Here is a 17,338-nt window from a genome sequence, read left to right on the forward strand (position 1 = left end):
TACAGGCCCTTCCGCCCACAATGTTGTGCCGACCGTCAAACCCTGCCTCCCATATAACCCACCACCTTAATTTCCTCCATATACCTGTCTAGTAGTCTCTTAAGCTTCAGTAGTGTATCTGTCTCCACCACTGACTCAGGCAGTGTATTCCATGCACCAACCACTCTCTGAGTAAAAAACCTTCCTCTAATATCCCTCTTGAACTTCCCACCCCTTACCTTAAAGCCATGTCCTCTAGTATTGAGCAGCGGTGCCCTGGGGAAGAGGCACTAGCTATCCACTCTATCTTTTCCTCTTAATACCTTGTATACCTCTATCATGTCTTCTCTAATCCTCCTTCTCTCCAAAGAGTAAAGCCCTAGCTCCCATAACCTCCGATCATAATGCATAATCTCTAAACCAGGCAGCATCCTGGTAAATCTCCTATGTACCCTTTCCAATGCTTCCACATCCTTCCTATAGTGAGGCAACCAGAACTGGACACAGTACAGTACTCCAAGTGTGGCCTAACCAGAGTTTTATAGAGCTGCATCATTACATCGCGACTCTTAAACTCTATCCCTTGACATATGAAAGCTAACACCCCATAAGCTTTCTTAACTACCCTATCCACCAGTGAGGAAACTTCCAGGGATCTGTGGACATGTACTCCCAGATCCCTCTGCTCCTCCCCGCTACCAAGTATCCTGCCATTTATTTTGTACTCTGCCTTGGAGTTTGTCCTTTCAAAGTGTACCACCTCACACTTTTCCGGGTTAAACTCCATCTGCCACTTCTCAGCCCACTTCTGCAACCTATCAATGTCTCCCTGCAACCTTTAACAATCCTCTACACTATCTACAACACCACTAACCTTTGTGTCGCCTGCAAACTTGCCAACCCACCCTTCTACCTCCACATCGAGGTCGTTAATAAAAATCACGAAAAGTAGAGTTTCTCCCAATGGCATGTTGTCCAAATCTAAGAATGTACACAGGGATGGATCCTTTAAATACACAGACAATTGATTTTCCATAAAAACTGTATTTAAGTTCTACAATTTATTAATCTAAATTCACTATTTAATTTGACTCATCAGCAAGAAAGAAACTGTACCTTGTAAACAGCATCAAGAAAACGAGTGTCATTTTTTCCCACAAGTTCCACTCCAGATGCTATTAGCTGCTCAGTCACATATGTGGAATATGAGGTAAAGGCATAGCTCATCATTGGCAGAAAGGCAGCTGGATCACCTTTTGCAAGACTGTAAAAAATAAAATTAAACCTTAAATACAGTTTAAATTCCCAACAACCATTAACTGACTTCCCATGCTAAACTCACAGAAAACAGTTGAATGTCTGGATCCAAACAGGCTAGTAATTTGCACTTCATTCAGAAATGACAATTTACATAATCATCCAGGTGGGGTAACTGAACAGAGCAAGAGTCCTGAATGCTCAAATGTGCCAAGTGATCTTATACTGAGTCTTGACAGACTCACGCTTGAAATACACAGTCAAAAATGCAGAATAAAAAACACTTCTTAAGTCTACCACTACTAACAAACACAAAATACTGGAGAAACTCCAGCATTTTGTGTGTTTTGATTTGGATTTCTAGCATCTACAGGTTTCCTCGTGTTTGAGATCTACCACTAGTACATGTTTGATGTATTTATACTGTGACGTGTCTTTTTTGTAAGTCATTCTGCATCAGCAGACCATTTTTCCTGAACTGTGCAATATGAAGAGAAAAGAAGCTGGAATCTAAAAAATCAGAAAATGCTAAAAAATATTCAGGTTAGATAGCATCTTTGAAGAATGAAACAGAGAAGGTTTCTCTTGACCAGAGAGAGGTAGAGATAACCAAGCTGAGTTCAATATAATCATCATAGGAGAGCTTTGCAACTCATGAAAGGTTATCAGCCTAGATCTTAACTCTCTCTCTATAGAACAAGAAACATTACAGCACAGTACAGGCCCTTTGGCCCACGATGTCATGCCAACCTTCTAACCTACTGTAACTCTTTTATCCTCCATTTTTTATCATCCATGTGCCCATCTAAGAGATTCTTAAATGCCGCTAATATATCTGCCTCTATCACCACCCCTGGCAGGGTGTTTCACACACACACTGCTCTCTGTGTAAAGAACTTACCTCTGACATCCCCCCTACAATCCCTTCTCTCTATATACTTTCCTTAAAAGTATGCCCCCTTGTATTAGCCATTTCAGCTCTGGGAAAAAGTCTCCGGCTGTCCACTCTATTTATGCCACATGATTTACTTAATATTTCCCATTTAGGTTCCATTAAATATCTGTTAAAATTATATGTTTAATATAGGCTAAGAAAAACAGAGTGCAACAATTGGCTCCAACATCTGCACAATAGTAGAGAAGTAATGATAGTTAACCACAGGATCTATGTAATAGTTTTCTTCCCCAAATTCAGATTTGTTCACAATCCGCACCGTTCAAAAGCTGTAAACTTGGATTTAGGATATCTGCCAATCATTGCCTGAAGCCAGGCCATGTTGAAATTCCATCCAATTTAATCAGCTTCTAATTCAAATCAGGAGGGAAAAAAAAGGCACAGGAAAACACAGGAAAATGATGTTGAGGTAAAAGGTCAGCCATGATTCTATTTTTTACATTCTTATGAAACACATGCTTCTGAATTTCATCTAGTCTTAACACACATCACACATGTGAATGAACTAAGCTTCCTTAATGGAAAACATACCTTAAAAATTATCTATAATATTTAAATATTAAGCACAAACATTTAACTCATTACCTTCAACTTTTTGTACTAAGATATTTAAATCATTTTATTTTAAGTGCAAATTTGTACCACAATGTCATGTCAAAGCCAAATAATTCAAAATAACCAAATTCTGAGCTTTGGTTTTGAATCAAATTACAATAAAAAGATATTAGGTTGCTACATTTTAATGTAAGTAGCACTATAAAATAGTGCACTAGAGACAAATAGTAAAAGCTTAAGGACCATTTATATTATTCAATAAACTATCCACATTGATACGTAATTAATCCGAGCTGCATCTCTCAATAATGACATCAACAAATGGCAATTCTCCACACTAAAATTAAACTAAAATCAATTTAACTAAAATTAATGTGATAATAAAATCTTCATATTCTGTGGTTCAAATCATTTGGCTATTGGAGTTTTTGACATTTTAATATAATTGTTCTACTGCAATGACAAAAGCTGTCTAATAAACTTAGTCCAAACATCCAATTAAAAATCTACCAAGTCTCCTTTTGAAAGTATTGAATTTGCTACTGTGGTTGGCCTTTAGTTCAATCTGAAGATCCAGTTACTATGCAATAAATTTCTACTCTACAGCCATTAACCATGTGTATAAAAGCAGAATCAACTTCAAATGATGTGAACTTCAAAGGCATTAGATATTTGATGTTTAATTCTGTTCTATTTTATTTGCAGTGCTGGTTAATGTAATCCTGATCTTATTTACAAAAACTATCCCATAATTATCAGAGAACGTAATCCTTCCTCCTCCTTCAATAAAAACATTCTGAGGCTAAGCCATAAAAGCGAAAGTTGTTGGCGAAGTTTTGGCTTTGTCCAACTTGAATGATACCAGCTGACATTTCCTCTACTGTAGCCAAACAGAAAGCATCTGGAAAAAGTACACTATTGGGACATCCCTATTAAAAGCACCAACCAGGAATCAAATTATTAACCCCTGATTGTTCAATCATACGTCTGCTCCATCAGCTGCTGAGTGATATCATGCACACACACAAAATAATCTAAAACACTGATATTGATGGCTTAAAAAATGTGAGCATTTGGAGCGTTTCATTGCTCTGGATCTGCACTCACTGGTGTATAGAAGAATGGGGGGAAGGGAGGATCTCATTGAAACCTATCGAATATTGAAAAGCATACCTAGAATGGACATGGAGAGAATGTTTCCTATGGGGGGGGGAAGAAGGGGGGAGTCTAGGATCAGAGGGTACAGTCTCAGAGAAGGATGTCCTTTTAAAACAGAGAAGAGGAGAAATTACTTTGGCCAATGGGTGGCGAATCTGTGGAATACGTTGTCAAAGACAGTTGTGGAAGCCACGTTGTTGTGTCTATAAAAGTGGTTAGCACAATACTTTACAGTACTAGTGACCTAGGTTTCAATTCCCTCCTCGCATGCATGGAGTTCGTACGTTCTACCCGTGACATGAGTTTCCTCTAGGAGCGCTGGTTTCCTCCCACATTCCAAAGACGTACCGGTTAGTAGGCTATTTGGTCATTGTAAATTGTCCCGTGATTAGGCTAAGATTAAACTGGGTGATTGCTGGACAGCATGGCTCAAAGGGCTGGAAGGGCCGACTCTGTACTGTATGTCAATAAGAAAAATATGCACTTGGACATTTTCATGTTTTATTGATTTCAACGTTGAATCACAGTAGATTTAATTTGGCTTTTTTTGACACTGATCAACAGAAAAAAAACTCTTTCGTGTCAAAGTGAAAATAAATCTCTACACATATAAAACACGAACTAACTGATTGTAAAAGTATTCATTTTACATAGAAACATAGAAACATAGAAAATAGGTGCAGGAGTAGGCCATTCGGCCCTTCGAGCCTGCACCGCCATTTATTATGATCATGGCTGATCATCCAACTCAGAACCCAGCCTTCCCTCCATACCCCCTGACCCCTGTAGCCACAAGGGCCATATCTAACTTCCTTTTAAACATAGCTAATGAACTGGCCTCAACAGTTTGCTGTGGCAGAGAATTCCACAGATTCACCACTCTCTGTGTGAAGAAGTTTTTCCTCATCTCAGTCCTAAAAGGCTTCCCCTTTATACTCAGACTATGACCCCTCGTTCTAGACCTCCCCAACATCGGGAACAATCTTCCCGCATCTAGCCTGTCCAATCCCTTTAGGATCTTATACGTTTCAATCAGATCCCCCCTCAATCTTCTAAATTCCAACGAGTACAAGCCCAGTTCATCCAGTCTTTCTTCATATGAAAGACCTGCCATCCCAGGAATCAATCTGGTGAACCTTCTTTGTACTCCCTCTATAGCAAAGATGTCTTTCCTCAGATTAGGGGACCAAAACTGCACACAATACTCCAGGTGTGGTCTCACCAAGGCCTTGTACAACTGCAGTAGTACCTCCCTGCTCCTGTACTCGAATCCTCTCGCTATAAATGCCAGCATACCGTTCGCCTTTTTCACCGCCTGCTGTACCTGCATGCCCACTTTCAATGACTGGTGTATAATGACACCCAGGTCTCGTTGCACCTCCCCTTTTCCTAATCGGCCACTATTCAGATAATAATCTGTTTTCCTATTTTTGCCACCAAAGTGGATAACTTCACATTTATCCACATTAAATTGCATCTGCCATGAGTTTGCCCACTCACCCAACCTATCCAAGTCACCCTGCATCCTCTTAGCATCCTCCTCACTGCTAACACTGCCACCCAGCTTCGTGTCATCCGCAAACTTGGAGATGCTGCATTTAATTCCCTCATCCAAGTCATTAATATATATTGTAAACAACTGGGGTCCCAGCACTGAGCCTTGCGGTACCCCACTAGTCACCGCCTGCCATTCTGAAAAGGTCCCGTTTATTCCCACTCTTTGCTTCCTGTCTGCTAACCAATTCTCCACCCACACCAATACCTTACCCCCAATACCGTGTGCTTTAAGTTTGCACACTAATCTCCTATGTGGGACCTTGTCAAAAGCCTTTTGAAAATCCAAATATACCACATCCACTGGTTCTCCCCTATCCACTCTACTAGTTACATCCTCAAAAAATTCTATGAGATTCGTCAGACATGATTTTCCTTTCACAAATCCATGCTGACTTTGTCCGATCATTTCACCGCTTTTCAAATGTGCTGTTATCACATCCTTGATAACTGACTCCAGCAGTTTCCCCACCACCGACGTTAGGCTAACCGGCCTATAATTCCCCGGTTTCTCTCTCCCTCCTTTTTTAAAAAGTGGGGTTACATTAGCCACCCTCCAATCCTCAGGAACTAGTCCAGAATCTAACGAGTTTTGAAAAATTATCACTAATGCATCCACTATTTCTTGGGCCACTTCCTTAAGCACTCTGGGATGCAGACCATCTGGCCCTGGGGATTTATCTGCCTTCAATCCCTTCAATTTACCTAACACCACTTCCCTACTAACATGTATTTTCTTTAATATGACACAACAAAACATCACTGGTGCAACCAATTGGTTTTAGAAGTCACATAATTAGTTAAATGGAGATGTTTCAACTGCTTGCAATATTAATACACCTCAATGTGGAAGGTCCAACTGCTCGTGAGTGGGTATCCTGGCGAATCAGTATCCTGGCAAAAATCACACCATGAAAACAAAAGCAACTCCAAGCAATTCCACGAAAAGATTATTGAAAAGCACAAGTCAGGAGATGGATAGAAGAAAATTTCCAAGTCACTGAATATCCCTTGGATTACAGTTGAGTCAATCATCAAGAAATGGAAAGGATATGGCACAGATGTATTCTGCTTAGAGCAAGCCTCAACACTGCGTAACCATGCAAGAAGGAGACCAATGAGGGAGGCCACCAAGAGACCAATGGCAACTCTGGAGAAGTTACAAGCTTCAGTGGCTGAAATGGGGGAGACTGCACTCAACTGCTATCCAGGTGCTTCAGCAGTTGAAGCTTTATGGGAGAGTGATAAAGAGAAAGCCATTATTTAAAAAAAAAAACCCACATGAATTCTCGGCTGGAGTTTGTCAGAAGGCATGTGGGAGACTCTGAAGTCAGCTGGAAGAAGGTTCTATGGTCTGATGAAAACAAAATTGAGTTTATTGGCCATCAGGCTAAACACTACATTTGGCATAAGCCAAACACTGCACATCATCAAAAACACACCATTCCCACTGTGAAGCATGGTGGTAGCTATATTATAATATGGGGATGTTTCACTACAACAAGCCCTGGAAGATTTGTGAAGGTGGAGGGTAAAGTGAATGCAGCAAAATACAGGGAAATCCTGGAGGAAAGCGTGATGCAGTCTGCAAAGAGAACTGCAAATTGGGAGAAAATTTGTTTTCCAACAAGATAATGACCCCAAATATAAAGCTAAAGCTATACAGGAATGGCTAAAAGCAACAAAGTTAATGACCTGGAGTGGCCAAGTCAGAGTCCACACCTCAATCCAATTAAGAATTTGTGGTTGGATTTGAAAAGAGCTGTTCACACACAATCCCCATGCAATCTGACAGAGCTTGAGCAGTTTTGTAAAGGAATGGGGAAAAACTGCAGTGTCCGGATGTGCAAAGCTGATAGAGACCTGTTCACACAGACTCAAGGTTGTAATTGCTGCCAAAGGTGCATCTACTAAATACCAGCTTGAAGAGGGTGAGTAATTATGCAATCAATTATTTTGTGTTTTATCTTTGCAATTCATTTGGATCACTTTGTAGAGATCTGTTTTTACATTGACATGAAAGAGTCTTTTTCTGTTGATCGGTGTCAACGTTGTAAAACAATAAAACATGAAAACTTCCAAGGTGGGGGAGATGAATACCTTTTATAGGCACTATACATATTTAAAATTCTATATTTAAGATTTTGTGGGGCCTGATCTAGGTATCCCAAGTCCCAGAAGTACATGTTGCCCAGTAGACCATGAGTTTTGTGTGAGGTTTGATGTCTTCATCTTGAACCACCAACTTTATTCCAACAATCCGTAGCCCTCAAGTGAAAAAATAATCTTTAGCTGAATTAGAACTTAACTTTAGAACTCAAGAGTAGCATCCCCTCACCATCCCCTACCTGCTTTGTGAAGGTAGCGAAGATTTCAGAATTTTTTCTTTTAGTGAGTTAACCTTTTATTTTTTAAACCTCTGACAATCTAAAGCCACTGTACTTCATCTCACTTCTTAGGTCAATGTCTTTATTCCAAGTATGAGTAAATCCTTGTTACATTCTAACTAAGGCAACTACTTCCTTTCTTAGGCAAGGACACCAAAATCATACAGAGTCTTCCAAGTTTGGTCTCAATAAAGCAAATATAATTTGTAGGAGGTCTTTTGCAGCAATAAAATAACAATATTGAAAATGGTTTGAGTTCTTCTTTCTTGAATTTTTAAGGTAGATGATGAGCTGTACAAGTCAATTTAGTGGCTCTGGGTTAGGAAATTGCAATGTTGGCAAGGTTCCAAAAAAAGGAATTCAAGTTGGATTCCCTTTTCTGAGTTCTAATCAGTAAGCTCAACTGCAAAATGCATCTGTACAAACTACAGGTCAATTTAAAAGGTCTGTTTCTTACATCACTGATTAAAGTGCCAAGCTAGATTAAAGCATCAAGGCCCATGAGCGGAAACGGCCTGAGAGCAGAAAATGAACTGATGTTCAGCCTCACTACTCTACACCGATTAAAGTGTCGAGCCAGATTAAAGCGTCGAGGTGCAAGAGCAGAAAACAAATTGGTGTTCTTCTGCACGCCAGCCAAGATCCCCCAGCTGGGCCCGCCCTGTCTGTCTGTATTTGACCCATCTCCCTCTCCTCTCACTACCACCATCGGGTAGGAGATGCAGGAGCCTTGGGTCCCACACCACTAGGTTCGGGAGCAGATATTGCTCTGCAGCCATCGGGCTCCTGGACTGACTTCGCTCAACTCCGCGCTGAACTGACTCCGCAGCTTATAGACTCAGTTTAGGGAACTCTGCAGTTCATGTTCTATGTATTATTTGTTTACTTTTTAATTATTTACACAATTTGTTCTTTTTTCACATACAGTACTGAATGCTTGTCGGTCTTTGCTCTGTGTGATTTTATGTATTTCTTTCTTTTGTGGGTACCTGCAAGAAAATGAATCTCAAGGTTTTAAATGGTATATGTACTTTGATAATAAATGTACTTTAAACTTTATGCATGATATCTGGACACAGAATCAGTTTCTAGCAAAAAATGGATGGAACAAGAGATTAATAGTATTTTTTCAACTGCATTCCTTAGACTTAAGGACTTGCTTCCAGGCCGGTTCAGTGGATTATGATGAGTCCTATATGTGCTTTGGCACAGATGAGGCATATAGTTTGAGACAGTGCATCGTTCTTCAGATATTGCCTCCGGTACTCCCACAGAAAATCAAATTAGCAATGATAAAGCTGTAGAATACAGAGAACAGCCTATTGATTTTGGATACCCACACCACATGTAAAAAATATCACCAGCTATAAGGAAGAACTTGCACTATTCAAATTAATTACATTGAACAAAATCTTGTAGAGTTATCAGAGTTTCCTTTAATTAAAACTGAGATTTTGTTTAGGCGTGTAGAAAATGATTATTTTCTCTATTGGGCTGGTCAGTGATTAGATGCACATCAATTTAAACATGTCAAACAATAGTGTGAGGAAAGGCTAGGATAATTTTTTTTACACTTAGACAGCTTGTGATTGATGCTTGGCTGCAGGAAGTGATTTGAGACAGAGACCACTGCATTTTATGCAAGGAAATTAGACAATATTAGAAACAGAGGGAAAAAATAGCCTGTGGTAACAGTGTGGGACAGCTGGATGCATTTTGGATTACTTGGCAAAGGGGCTGGCAAAAAAATGATTTTTTTTTTCTTACTGGAAATCTACTTTGAGCATCCAGCAATCTGTTTAAGAACCCCACCTGGTTACCAGCAGTGGTTAATGATTATCAGTTCCTGGAGATTAGATCATTAGCGCCACTTTCAGTAATCAAGTTAGAGGAATTAAGGAACCTAAAAATGCAATAAATACATTGAAAATAATACTTTCATCTAATAGACACATAGACAGGAAATCAAACTGAACATTGGCACGCTCCTTTCATAAAGTGAATTTCAAATTTCCCCAGAGAGCCTAAGCAATGTGGAAGATATTGCTTTATAGACTTAGATAGTGCTTGAGTTCAAGTTCAAATTTTTGGCTTCATATGCAAGAATGTATCCCCATACTTGGATGATTACCAAAGGACAAACTTCATCCATTTGGTATCATTGGTAGAATTTGAGTAACCCATTATAAAGGCTAATAAATTACACGTCTCGCTGGTTATTGGTCAAGAACAGCTCTGCAATTTCCTGATTAAGGCAGTCAAAACTGCAGTTCATAAAAGATTTTGCTCTACAACCCACCAATATAACTTGTCTTTCGGTCCTTTAATGCTAGCAATACCAACATGGAATGCATATCCATAATTGCCCCAAATCTTTATGTGATACACAGGATGGGTTTGTATATAAGCTTATTGGGAATGATGACAATGGTTCTTCCAGGAAGGAAAAGAGAATAAATTGTGATCACTTATACAACATTATCTCTTCCTGATTATTTTGCACATTGTGTAGGTGTATTATTGCAAATACTACATACTATTAGAATATTTTTTTCATAGAAGAGGCCTTGTTAATTGGTATATTATATTCATCAGAGCAAACTATTTGGATTCTCACATTATAATAAGCCTACTGAGGCCTTACAACATATAGTCCCTATGAAAAGCTTTCATCCCTCTTGGAAGTTTTCATGCTTTATTGTTTTACAACATTGAATCACAGTGGATTTAGTTTGGCTTTTTTGACACTGATCAACAGAAAAGAATCTTTTGTGTCAAAGTGAAATCAGATCTCTATAAAATGATCTAAATTAATTACAAATATAAAACACAACAGTATTCACACGCTTTAATATGACATGCCAAATCATCACTGATGCAGCCAACTGGTTTTAGAAGTCACATAATTAGTTAATTAGTTAAATGGAGATCTGTTTTTGAAGAGGTGTATGAGGTTAAGGTGTTTCAATTGATTGTAGTAAAAATACACCAGTATCTGGAAGGTCCAACTGCTGGTAAGTCAGTATCCTGGCAAAAACAACACTATGAAGACAATAGAACTCTCCAAGCAACCCCACGAAAAGAATATTGAAAAGCACGTCAGGAGATGGATAGAAGAAAATTTCCAAGTCACTGAATATCCCTTGGAGTACAGTTAAGTCAATCATCAAGAAATGGAAAGAATACAGCACAGCTGTAAATCTGCATAGAGCAGGCTGTCCTCAAAAACTAAGTAACCGTGCAAGGAGACTATTGAGGGAGGTCACCATGAAACCGCTGACAACTCTGGAGGAGTTACAAGCTTCAGTGGCTGAGATGGGGGAGACTGCGCATACAACAACTGTTGCCCGGGTGCGTCACCAGTCGCAGCTTTATGGCAGAGTGGCAAAGAGAAAGCCACTGTTGAAAAAACTCACATGAAATCTTGGCTAGAGATTGCCAGAAGGTATGTGGAAAATCCTGAAGTCAACTGGAAGAAGCTTCTCTGGTCTGATGAAAACAAAACTGAACTTTTTGGCCCTCAGACTAAACACTATGTTTGGCATAAGCCAAACACTGCACATCATCAAAAACACTCCATCCCTGCCATGATACATCATGCTGTGAGGATGCTTCACTGCAGCAGGCCCTGAAAGAATTGTGAAGACAGAGGGTAAAATGAATGCAGCAAAATATAGGGAAATCCTGGAGGGAAAAAAAAAAGAACTGCGACCTGGGAGATTTATTTTCTTACAAGACAATGACCCCAAGCATAAAGCCAAAGCTACACATGCATGGCTTCAAAACCACAAAGTTAATGTCCTGGAGTGGCCAAATTGGCATCCAGACCTCAATCCAATTGAGAATTTGTGGCTGGATTTGAAAAGGGCTGTTCACTCACGATCCCCATACAATCTGACCAAGCTTTAGCAGTTTTGTAAAGAATGGGGAAATATTGTAGTGTCCAGATGTGCAAAGCTGATAGAGACCTATCCACACAGACTCAGGGCTGTAATTGCTGCCAAAGGTATATCTACTAAATACTAACTTGAAGGGGGTGAATACATATGCAGTCAATTATGTTGTGTTTTATATTTGTAATTAATTTAGATCGCTTTATAGAGATCTATTTTCATTTTGACACGAAGTCTTTTTCTGTTCAGCAATGTCAAAAAAGCCAAATTAAATCCATTATGATTCAATGCTAGAAACATAGAAAACCTACAGCACAATACAGGCCCTTCGGCCCGCAATGCTGTGCCAAACATATTTCAGAAATTACCTAGGGTTACCCATAGCCCTCTATTTTGCTAAGCTCCATGTACCTATCCGGAAGTCTCTTAAAAGACCCGAACTGATCCGTCTCCACCACCATCACCGGCAGACTATTCCACGCACTCACCACTCTCTGCATAAAAAACTTACCCCGACATCTCCTCTGTAACTACTTCCAAGCACCTTAAAACTGTGTCCTCTCGTGCTAGCCATTTCAGCCCTGGGAAAAAGCCTCTGACTATCCACACAATCAATGCCTCTCATCATCTTGTACACCTCTATCAGGTCACCTCTCATCCTCCGCCGCTCCAAGCAGAAAAGGCCGAGTTCACTCAACCTATTCTCATAGGGCATGCTCCCCAATCCAGGCAGTATCCTTGTAAATCTCCTCTGCACCCTTTCTATACTTTCCACATTCTTCCTGTAGTGAGGTGACCAGAACTGAGCACAGTACTCCAAGTGGGGTCTGACCAGGGTCTTATATAGCTGTTACATTACCTCTCGGCTCTTAAACTCAGTTTACCTCTCAGCTCTTAAACTCAATGTTGTAAAACAATAAAACATGAAAATTTCCAGAAGGTGGGGTAAATACTTTTTATAGGCATTCTATATACAGAACAATACAATAAGACCTTACCACCTATATACATGTACGATTCATTCCGGATATGAACTACTCTGGAATCTTGACTCATAACAAAGACAATATTTAACTTCTTTTTCAAAGTAACTCTCCTTTCAATTTGGAAATAAGACATATTATTGTAATTTTAAAAGTTCAAAAGTAAATTTATTATCAAAGTACATATATGTCACTATATACAATCCTGAGGTTCATTTTCTTGCGGGCATACTCAGTAAATCCAAGAACCATAATATAATCAATAAAAGACTGTATCCAACAGTGCAGGCAAACAACCAATGTGCAAAAGACAACAAATTGTGCAAATACAATAGAAAAAAGAACAATAGTAAATAAATAAGCAATAACTTTTGAGAACATGAGATGAAGAGTGCTTGAAAGTGAATCCATACGGTGTGGTAACAGTTTAGTGATAGGGCAAGTGAAGTCAAATGAAGTTATCCCCACTGGTTCAAGAGCCTAACAACTGAGGGGTAATAACAGTTCCTGAGCCTGGTAGTGTGAGTCCTAAAACCTCTGCACCTTCTTCCTGACAGCAGCAGCAAGAAGAGATCATGACTTAGGTGGTGGGAGTCCCTGATGATAAACGTTGCTCTCCTGTAGCAATGCTCCACGTAGAAGATGTGGTCAGTGGAGGAATGCAGGAATGGGCTTTACCCTTGTCAGGCTGTAGGATTTTTCATTCAAGGGCATTGGTGTTTCCATTCCAGGCTATAATGCAGTGAGTTAACATACCCTCCATCACACAACTATAGAAATGTGTCAATGTATTAAATATCATGCTGAAGCTTTGCAAACTTCTAAGGAAGTAGAGGCACTTCTTCACACTTATATCCAAGGCCCAGGACAGGTTGTTGAAATGAAAGCACCCTCCTATATGATGATCTGTCACCACCTTTGATTCAGCCCACAACAGTGATATCATCAGAAAACATAAAGATGGCATTAGAGCTGTGCTTAGCCACACAGTCATAAGTGTAGAGCGAGTACAGCAGGGGCTAAGCACACAGCCTTGTAGATGGATATTGTGGAGGAGGTGTTGGTGCCAATCAAAACTGACTGGAGTCTGCAAGTGAGAAATCAAGGATCCAACTGCACAAGCAGGTATTGATGCCAAGGTCTTCAAGCTTATTGCTTCATTTTGAGGGGCCTATGGTATTGAATGCCAAAAGCTATAATTGATAAAAAGCATCCTGATGTATGCAACTTTGCCATCTAGATGTTCCAGAGTTGAGTGAAGAGCCAATGAAATAGCAGCTGTTGTGCCACACAAGTATTTTTATTCAAATGGCCATGTTGGTTTAGATGATATATTGAACAATCTAATAGTTTTTGATAGCCATGTTATGATAAACATACTTTTATCACCTATACAGAGAACATTACCGTTAAAATGAGAGGTTTGGAATAATGGGACGAGTTCCACTCCTGTCTTGTGAGTTCCAAGACAGCTAATGAAGTCATTATGAAACACAGATACTTCCACAGATGGAGCAGGTGGACAAGTAGTTTGAGGTGGTCTGCTTTTTCTGCCACTTATGCAGAGCTTCCTTGCTTGTGTTCCTGATGCATGCCTTGAACATTCTCAATACCATTGGGAATTCTTCTTCACCACTTTGAGTGGTCATAGGCCAGGGATTCCTAGGAGTCAGTACTTACCAAGCACCATCCCTCAACTTCAGAGCAAAGAGATAACATTCTCAGGTAGATGTGAAACAACCCAAAGGGACAAACAGGAGGTAAAAGGCACTCCCATCAATGTATAACATGAAATTATCTAAGAAACAAATTATATTGCCACTGCTTCTTAGCTGAAAAATGGTTGCCATATTTCTTACACTGCAAGTAACCTTAATTCAAAAATGCTTATTTAGCTGTACAATTACTTCTGATATTAATACAAAGAAAATCACAATATAAATCATAAATCCATCATTCTATATATTTGATTCTAGATCCTGAGCTTAAGCTTGCACGCACAAAACAAGTCCATTTCAAAGCAGAAAAATCTCTCATGCTGATGAAGAAGGAGACCATCTTGTGTTTATTTTAACCATCACATGGTAGGGTGAGAGTCCCTTACTTACCCATTACAATCAATATCTTGAGGATAATTCAATGAGCGAAGTCCTTGTTCCAACTTTCGAAGGGATCCCCTCAAGTCACCAGTTGTCATCTTGATCCTACAACTTGATAACAAATACATAAATTTTTCTTAATTTATCGTAGTTCATAAAAATTATTTAGTGTCTGTTGTTTTATTTCACTCCATAGATCTCAATAATAGCAGTGGTAGAATGTATAAATTTAATTTGTCTATTTAAGAACTGGTATAAGCCACTCAGCTCTTTAAGCACAGACATTTAATTGTTTTACTAGATACATCCTCAATTCATTTACCACAACTGTTTTAAATCTATATTTTCTGGAATAACGAAAATAAAATTATCTCAGCACTGGTAACTTCAATTATCAGCAGTATTTCTGGGTTAAAAAGTATCAATGTCTCATTCCTAGTGCACATATCCAGATTTCTCTAAGTGTGTGATGCCATACAAAAGAGAGATTAGCTTTATTTGACACATATGCATCTAAATCTACTGTGAAGTACATTGTTTGCATCAATGACCAACACAATCCAAGGATATACTGGGGGCAGCACATTGCCATTCTGGCAAGCTCCTTCAAAAGCAAAAGTAACTATATTCAACAACAGCTTACTACTAAATGATGCTATACTTCTGCATGAACTCAATCAATGTTATTAAGTATATTCCTGATATCACTCTTCAAACTACAAGTCTGCAAACTTACTATATTTTTTATATCACACTTGTAACATTATAAGGTATTTGCAACTTTCTGATTCAAAGACAATTCCAGAACTCTTGGAAAACTACTGCAAACACATCTGTAATTCCTTCATTGAATTTAGTACTCAGGAATACAAATCATTATCTCTTAAAAATTTTTACACCCCCAAAAAAATGTATTTTTCCTTGAATTTATTCTGAGGCTATTTTGCATTGCTGGTTAGCAACACAAGCCAATAGGAGGATGCAATACACACAAAATGCTGGGGGAGCTCAGCAGTCAGGAAGCATCTACGGAAAAAAATAATTGACGTTTCGGGTGAGACCTTTCATCAGGACTGGAAACAAAGGGAGAGAAGCCAGAATAAGAAGTTGGGGGAGTGGAAGGAGTACATGCTAGAAGGTGAGAGGTGAAGCTAGGTGGATGGGATAGGAAGTAAGAAGCTGGGAGGTGATGGGTGGAAAATGTAAAGGGCTGAAGAAGAAGGAATCTGATAGGACAGAAGAGTGGACCATGGGAGAAAAGGAACGGGAAGGTGATAGGCAGGTGAGGAGAGAAGAGCCAAGAAGGAAGGGGGGAAAAATTACTGGAAGTTGGAGAAATCAATGCTCGTGCCACCAGGTTGGAGGCTACTCAAACAGAATACGAGGTATTACTCCTCCAACCTGAGTGTTCCCTCATTGTTGCAGAGGAGGAGGCTGTGGACTGACATGCCAGAATAGGAATTGGAATTTAAGTGGGTGGCCAGCGGGAAATCCTGCTTTTTGCAGATGGAGTGAAGGTGCTCGACAATGCAGTCCCCCAATTACATCAGGTCTCACCAATCTAAAAGGAGCCGCATTAGAAGCACTGGATAAAATAGATGACCCCAGTAGATTCACAGGTGAAATGCTGCCTCACTTGGAAGACCTATATGGAGGTGAAGGAGAAGGTGAATGGGCAGGTATAAAAAGCTGGAGTGAATGGAATAACAGGAGAATGTAGTGTTTATGAAGAGATTATAAATAGGTTTTGTGAGGAGCAAGTACAAAACAGCAGCCAGATATACAGTCTATTGAGCCTGTTCTAGCTCCATTAAAACAGTGGGTAATCCTCTACCTTTAGACATACTGGCCATGCTGTTTCTAGTTCTCATATTCACATGTAATGAGATTTCATGTTTTTAACCATAAATATGACTTAGTGGAAGCATACACAATTAAAGCAAATTTCTTTTCAGATAATCCTTCAGGATCAAGGAGGACAGGGATAGGGAGGCAGAATCATCGAGTGTATGCAAAGTAGAGGTTGAAATGGGTTATAGAGAACGGTCAACACTAGTATTAAACTCGTTGCCGTGGTAGTGTAATGCTTAGCATGATGCTATTACAGTTTGGGCCAGAGTTCAGAGTTCAATTCTACTGTCATCTGTTAGGAGTCTGTATGTCCTCTGTGTGAATGTGTGGGTTTTCTCTGGGTGCTGTTTTCCTCCCACACTCCACAAACATACCAGTTAGTAGGTAAGTTAGTCATTGTAAATAGTCCCACAATTAGGCTAGGGTTAATAGGGGGTTGCTGGGTGGCACACCAGCCACCCAGCTCTCACCCGTGGCTCCAAGTAACTGTTTGCACGCTATAGTGGCCACACCCCAGGACAGCGCTTCGACAAGTTGGTTTGTCAGGAGCATGGTGACTTAAGGGGAGACCTGACAGAAGTACTGTACTGTGCAAGTCTTAGATAGATATACATATATAGATAGATAGATAGAGCTCGGGTACCCAAGACCCTTCCACAGTAATGCA

At 39.6% G+C, this 17,338-nt stretch overlaps 1 protein-coding gene across 4 annotated transcripts in view; it reads right to left on the reverse strand.

Annotated features, from left to right (window-relative positions):
- The window catches only part of cep44 (centrosomal protein 44), a 77,177-nt gene that overhangs the window by 58,319 nt on the left and 1,520 nt on the right, over window positions 1–17,338 (reverse strand). For all 4 annotated transcript variants that reach the window (XM_063047713.1, XM_063047711.1, XM_063047712.1 and 1 more), the window contains exons 2-3: window positions 14,830–14,931; window positions 1,096–1,243 (exon numbers count right to left, since the gene is read on the reverse strand). In XM_063047713.1, the coding sequence (XP_062903783.1) occupies window positions 1,096–1,243; window positions 14,830–14,918 (237 nt within the window). In that variant the 5' untranslated portion in view covers window positions 14,919–14,931. The remainder of the gene's footprint in view (window positions 1–1,095; window positions 1,244–14,829; window positions 14,932–17,338) is intronic.

This window comes from Mobula hypostoma, chromosome 5 (assembly GCF_963921235.1).
Source record: "Mobula hypostoma chromosome 5, sMobHyp1.1, whole genome shotgun sequence".
Lineage (NCBI taxonomy): Eukaryota > Metazoa > Chordata > Chondrichthyes > Myliobatiformes > Myliobatidae > Mobula > Mobula hypostoma.